This window comes from Hydra vulgaris, chromosome 07 (genome assembly GCF_038396675.1).
Source record: "Hydra vulgaris chromosome 07, alternate assembly HydraT2T_AEP".
NCBI lineage: Eukaryota > Metazoa > Cnidaria > Hydrozoa > Anthoathecata > Hydridae > Hydra > Hydra vulgaris.
In genome coordinates, this window is record NC_088926.1 from 1366195 (window position 1) to 1373352 (window position 7158).

The 7158-nt window shown below is 30.9% G+C and overlaps 1 protein-coding gene across 1 annotated transcript; it reads left to right on the plus strand.

Moving 5' to 3' along the window:
- Positions 1 to 4373: 4373 nt before the first annotated feature.
- On the plus strand, positions 4374 to 6675 carry LOC136082213 (uncharacterized). The gene is made up of 5 exons (XM_065800731.1): positions 4374 to 4633; positions 4725 to 4897; positions 5044 to 5690; positions 6080 to 6296; positions 6541 to 6675. The coding sequence occupies exons 1-4, from the start codon at positions 4374 to 4376 to the stop codon at positions 6167 to 6169; spliced, it is 1170 nt and encodes a 389-aa protein (XP_065656803.1). The 3' UTR covers positions 6170 to 6296; positions 6541 to 6675.
- Positions 6676 to 7158: the final 483 nt, after the last annotated feature.

The following is a 7158-nucleotide window of genomic DNA, read 5'->3' on the forward strand; positions in this document are numbered from 1 at the left end:
TCACTAAAGCTGTCTATATCTGTATTGCCTGAGTCCTTTCGTACCACTTGATTTGGCGAAGAAGAAATAATTTTGTCCACCATACTACGCATTTCTAAATAAACAAAATTGCGATCTTCTGTGTTGACAAAAGACAAGTATTTGTAAGAAGGAACAATAAGTGTTGATAGCTTATCCAATGGATGAATAATATACTTTTCATTAAAGCTGGACAGAAAAGCTGCCTTCAAATCCCGCATACTGTCGCTGTCTGAACCATTGATCTTACAGACTAACCGAAGACAAAATAGCATTGGCCATACATCAGGGAACGTTGGCACATTGTCATGTGACAATTGTAAAGACGCCTTAATTGTACAGTATGCAAAAATTCTACGGCGTCATGCAACAATTTTTCATTAACGTTGTTCAGGAGCTCAAGTTTGTCAAACTGCTTTGAATCAGCAAGAATTGACTTGACATGATCTAACTGGCACGACAATGATTGCAAAAGAAAAAATTGACTGTTCCAACGAGTCGCAACATCCTGTTTGAGAGTATGATTTAGTTCCTGGTTTTTCCCACTATGTTTAGCCCACGATTTCCTTTGAAGTCTTGATTATTTCATGAACTAAATTAGCAGGGTTCTCAAAGCCTTTTTAATAGCTAAATTCAGATTATGAGCTGCACAGCTAAGTCTAACATCGTTGCGATAAGCCGACTTCATATTACTTTCATTATCAGTCACAAATACCAAATTGTCACTTTTTATAGTCTGAGGGAAAAGTTTTTTAAGTACTTCAGTTGTCTTTGCTTTTAATGCAATGCCAGTCTTAGACTCACTAAACTCAAACAATCTAATACACTTACTTATAAGGCAATAACTGCTGTTAATGTAATGTGCTGTAAAAGTCTGATAGGAGTATTTTAGAATGTCATCGGTCCAGTGATCAGTTGTTATTGCGATATGTGTAACCCCAGCAAGTTCGTCTTTCAGCTTTCAAACACATTCGTTGTATAACTTTGGTAGTAGTGTCTAAGACAGCGTTGTTCGATCACACATAATATCCTTAAGTTGCACTGTTCCGTACTTCGATCCAATATCAATCATTGTTTGAGCAAAGTGACGGAACCCATCCTTCTGAACTCACGAGAATGGCTGAATGTCTTTTGCAATCATGTACAGGGCTGCACGTTGAGCATTTTCACATATGTGTTTAGGAACGTGTAAAGTATAAAGCAATAAACAATAGAGATTAAAAACATAGCAATACATAATCGCCTATTTTTTGTACTACAAAAAACAATGTATTTCTAAAATATTGCTAACAACTTGTAACAAATATATTTTGCTATCAATGGCAGCAAGTAGCAAGTGAAAAGTTAAAACGGTAAATAGAAAAAAGTAAGATCCGCTAACTATATTTACTAACCTCTGTCTTTTTAGGTAAAAAGCTTGTCATTTTTAATTTTTCAAGTTCTGAATTGATCTTATTGATGTGCGATGTATAATGTCTTTGTAAAGTTGTAGTATGACCAATTGGCACTGACAATCATAATCCACACTGCTTACAAATGGCAAACTCCTTGACAACCTGTTGATCATAACATGATTACTCACAGTTATACAAAAATAAAATAAAATGTATTGTAACTAAGGTCAATTGACTGTATTTAGCATTTAATATTCAATTATCAAACTTGAATGCTGCTCAGTTTGGCATTGTGTGCAATATGCAATGCCTGAGAGATACAGGTGTTTATTGATTTATTGAAATATTTATAAAACTAAATAATTATATATGCAGTAAGTCTAGCGACAAACCTCATCCCCAACTTCAACGCAACGGAAGCGTGTCCAGCATTCCCTCTTTGTCCATGATGCAGGTACTAAGCGAGCCACTCCGTCTATTATAAATTTCTCCAACACTTTTTTAGTTAATTTACGAGTTAATTTACTGTTACTCATTATTACTAAAATATTATGTAATTATTGCAATCATTAATTACTAAGATATGAATAAAAACTCAGAACATTAACAACACCTCAATATTTCAAATGTTTAGAAACAACATTTCCGTTTTGGTTGGTAATGTTATGAATTGTAGACTTATCGCGAGGTTAGAATTATTTTGTTTTATTTCCCATTTTAAATGTTGGGAGAAAATTATTGATTTTTTTCTAAAAGTAAAAATTACTTAAAATTTTAGCTTAGTTTTTAAAGAAATAATAACTTATGCTTTAAATAATTTTGCTTTAACCAAATTGTTTAGAAAAAAATTTAAAAATAAAATATATTTTAAAAGTAATTATTACTTACTAAAATTACTAATTCATTTTCTTCCAACACTTAAAATTAGAGATAGAACAAAATAATTCTAAACTCGTGATATGTTATGCATTAGGTTATGTATTATTTTATGTATCATGTTATGTATTGTAGTGATGTGCGAATTGCAAAATTTTCACTTTTTTAAGCCTCTATTTGGCTTGGTTAGGGTAAGGACAGTTGGTTTGATTCGGTTCGTTCCCAACAGTTATAAAGTTTGGGTTCGGTTCGGTTTGGTAACAACTAAAGTTCGGGTTCGGTTCGGTTCTGTCCTAGATAAGGTTCTAGTTCGGTTCGTTCGGATCGGGTTCGGTTCGTTTTCCATCTCTAGTTGATTTTATACAAGAGTCAAAGTTTGAGGTGTTTTTTGGAATTTTATTAGCTAACAATGGGCCAATATCAAGAAAAAATTTGTTGAGCTTTTTAATTATGGCTTCTTTGTTATAAATCATTTTCCCGCCGAGAGTTTTTGTGGCAAATTGTTTTTTGGACATTAATTTTTACCGATTATCTGCTTAATCACATTCCACATTTGTTTCCGCGTGTTATTTCCAACAACCTTGCATAATAATTTTTTTTTCAAACATGTTTTTATATTTTTTGTAATTTAATTCATTTATATATGTTTTATGTTTTAAATACTTTTTATAAAGTTTTTATTTTCTCTTTGTTGGTTTATACAAACCTTCGGTCATCCATGGGTTTAAAAGTGAAATAGAATTTATAATTTTTTTTTTACTGGGAATGCCAAATCATAGTGTTTACAAAACTGTGCCAAAAATAATTCAGACGCATTATTAGCATCTTGAGATTGTAATATAAGATTCCAATCAGTTTTTTCAGATAAAAGATTTCGAAAGTATAATATAGAGTTTTTATTGATTTGTCGTATTAAGGTTGTTGATTTAGAGACAGAACGGTTAAGGGTTATATTATCTGTAATTAAGAATATTGGGTAATGATCAGTTATGTCGGTTTTGATTATACCCGATTTTAAGAAGCAATTATGAAAATTTTTAGTAAATATATTATATTTACTAAAAATTTTAATATTCTAGTAACGTCGATGAGGTCTTACTTATTTTCGTTTATTTATTTTTTGTGGGAATTATATCGTGCTAAATAAGCGTATCTAAAAAACATTTACATTTGAAGCATTTAACAAGTTTAAATTATAATCACCAGTTATAAGTACACGTGTTTCTTTGAAATGTTATTTTTGCTTAAAAAATGTTTCAAATGGGTTTGAAATAATTTTAAATTACCAGCTGGTTTTCTATAAATAAAATTGATAATAATATTTTTGGTCACTTTATTATCTATTTCAATGCTTAACGACTCGTAATCCATTTTGTTAACATTGAGATCATTACGCAAAACAAAGTTTAAAGATTTGTGAACAAAGATACTTAAACCACCGCCAAAGTGGGTTTTACGCGGTTGGTGAATTGACACGTAATTACTTAGCTCATAATTAGAATTTAGTTTTCATTGGTTTTCAACCACGTTTACGTGAGACTAATTATTTTAAAATCATAGTTTAGATCATGCAATATTAGTTTTAGATTATTAAAATTTTTATTAATACTTCAAATGCTTAGATTTAAAATTGAAAAATCTAGCTATTTTTTCTAAGAAATTAAGTAGACTAGAAATTTAGGGCGTCCTATGATTCAACCGAATCCTAAATTTCAATTTAGAACTGAATATGAGAAATTTACTACACAACCGAAAACATTCACGAAAAAAATTAGAACCGAAATAATTTCAATTGAATTTTCGATCGAAAGTCATGAATGTATTTAGAATCGAAAAAATTTCGATCGAATTATTAAGTAAAATAAAGTCGTAAATGATTTTAGAACCGAAATTCATTGAAAAGGTTTACAATCGAAAGTTTTAGCACCGAATTATTTTCGCGTTTATAAATTTTATAAGATTTATATTTTTGTAATATAAATTTAAAGCGCTTGTTGTTTGGAATACAGTCTTACATAATAAATTGAAAAATAACATTGTTTATTTTCAAAAACATCTCGTAGTTGGTGGAATAATAACAACAGAATGGAGTATCAAAAAGTTGAAGGTGAAGGAAGAAATTCATTCCTCTACATAGCTGGGAATAATTGCTATATAAAAAACAAGAATCACAACGGTTACATTTATTTAAAATGCAAAAACTATCAACTGTGTTTTGGAACTGCAAAAATACGTGAAGGAAGTGATTTACTTGAGACAATGCGAGGACATTCTTGTGATTCCAAAACAGATGATTTTATGCATTTGGAAGCGATAGAAAAAATGAGACTGAAAGCTGCAACTACGCAAATTCCATTACGCCAGATTTACATGGAAATCATTCAAGACTGTCCTGAGAATGTTTAAAATTCTTTATCTTACTTAAAATGTGAACAGATATCGTGGTGCAAGAAAAACTCAGTATAGTGCAAATCCCAACAACGTAGAAGAAGCAGTACTGGCAATATCTGAGCCAAATCCATTTACTAACATTCTGAAAGGAATCGTCAGATTTGAAGACCAGTTGGCTATACTTTTTTGTTCATCAGCACTACTACAAATACTCTCAGGTAGCACAGTAGTTTAGCTTAAAATTAAAGACTTTTTGTGAAACTTTTTTAGGAATTCATTCAACATCTTTTAACCTTAGCTTGCTCAGAAATTCTATTTTTGTAAATATTTTTAGAACTCTTACAAATTTATTCATTTTTTTCAGGCTCGACAATTATTTTCATTGATGCAACATTTCGCGTTGTTCCTAGCATCTTTAAAGGAGGTCAACTACTAAATATCTCCATTGTGCATTGTGACATTGTCCTTCCCGTGTTGACGGGAAGAAAAGAAGGTATTTACATCGTCATATTTAGAAAAATTAAGGATTTTTCAAGTGACTTTCAACCACGAATTTCTATGGCTGACTATGAAGCAGCAATAGGCAGTGTCTTGAAAGTTGTCTTTCCTGAAATAAGATTGTTTGTTAGCCGGTTCCATTACGGCCAGGCAATTTTGAGAAAAATCAAAGCCGTTGGTCTTCAATCTGAGTACATCAACCCTGCAATTAGGAGGTGGGGCCGGAAATTCGTTGCCATGTGCCTCTTGCCTGGTGAACTCATCAGAGCAGAAGTATATTTACTCAAAACAGAGATGAGTCGATTTGCTAACATTGAAACTCGTGAAAAAATGAGAAAGTTTGTGTATTACTTTGAGAAGTATTGGATGACAACACAAACCCCAGCTTTTTTTTCTGTGCATGGACTTCAATTCAGAACCAACAATGTCTCGGAAGCACTGCATTCAAAAATGAGTAGATGCATGGCTGCTCACCCTAGCTTCTGGAGATTTCTAGACAATATATATCATCAGGTATTTCTATATTTGAATGAATATTGTACAGGCTAAATGCCATCGATTAAACTCATAACAAAGTAACTTGATTTATTTTGTAATCCCTTAAGGTATTAGGGTCTCTTTTGATAGGCGCAAATCATCATATAAATTAGCTATCATAATTTCACAATCACACTATTTAAATTCGTGCTAACAAATACTTTACAAATCAAACCATTTTTTCATATTTTGAAACGGCTTGAAAGTGTGATTATGATGATTTATTTGAGACAATTTGCTCATTAATAACATTTTGATGGTATATTTGTAATCTTTATTGCATTTACAATTTCAATCTTTGTTTGCTTGAATTAAATTTCTTATTATAAAAATGCATCAAAAGATTTTTTCAATGAACTTTTTAGATAATCCTGAATGCAGAACTGGAACTCAACCAATCACAGATTGGTCATCAATCTCGAAGAGGACAAAGAAGAGAGAGTTCGATCTTTTGAACGATTACAAAGTTATGAAGAAAAACTTTCCACAGGAGAGTGGACTCCAACAAAGTTTCTTGAGGTTTCAGCTTTCTTCTTTAATGACATCAAACTCACATCAGTGGGATATACAGAACTAGAGCAGGTAAATTAAATTGTCAAAACTCATGCGCATAAAATATTACTAAAAATGAAATAATTTGGTGTAGTAGGCGTTTCAATTAAATATTTTAATATCTTGGATAAGGTGATTAGACTACATTATTATTATACTACAGCAAATTAGATGTTTTCGTACGAAAACATAAAATTTGCTGTATTGTAATTTTTTTTTATAAGGTACCATTAGAATGTTTTTATCTAATTTCATTTTTGAAATTTAATTTTAGGACAAAAATCCACAAGTGAATGTTCAGGATTATCAACTGCGGAGACATTGTGCAAGATATGCCTTGCACTTTCTTTAGAAGTTGTTGTTCTGCCGTGTAGACACTTTTGTATGTGTCTTCGGTGTTCAAATATCCTTGCAAATGACAGAAACAAAAGATGTCCAATTTGTCGTTTAGAAATTGAAAACTTTTTAAATGTTTTTGTGTCTTAATTAGAGGAATTGTATGATCATTTACTATTGTAAATTAAAACTTAAGTGGACTGTTGTTATCAACTGCCAATTAATAATTTTTGTAATGAGTATCATTTTGAGGTAGGACACAAACTTAATAAATGGTACAGTTTTCGTAAAATACTTTTTTAAGTTGATAGAGTTGTTTATTTTATACATTGATCACAGTTTGATAAGCATTACCTCGGTTACTGCACGGTTAGCCTTGTATGTGTTCAAATTAATTTCAACGTTTTATGAAAGAATATTTTTACTTCTAATCTAATTTATATTCTAATCTAATATACTGATAATATTTCTGACCCAGCTGAACCAACAATTTCTATTAATAATGAAATAAATTTTCAATGAAATCAAGTTAAAAGATATTAAAAACCAACTTTTC

Bases quoted from the DNA above. Each gene is read 5' to 3' on its own strand.
- LOC136082213 (XM_065800731.1), top strand. From the start codon at position 4,374: ATGGAGTATCAAAAAGTTGAAGGTGAAGGAAGAAATTCATTCCTCTAC. The intron at 4,634-4,724 runs GCAAATTCCATT...AAATGTGAACAG, and splicing joins AGACTGAAAGCTGCAACTAC to ATATCGTGGTGCAAGAAAAA. The intron at 4,898-5,043 runs GTAGCACAGTAG...CATTTTTTTCAG, and splicing joins ACTACTACAAATACTCTCAG to GCTCGACAATTATTTTCATT.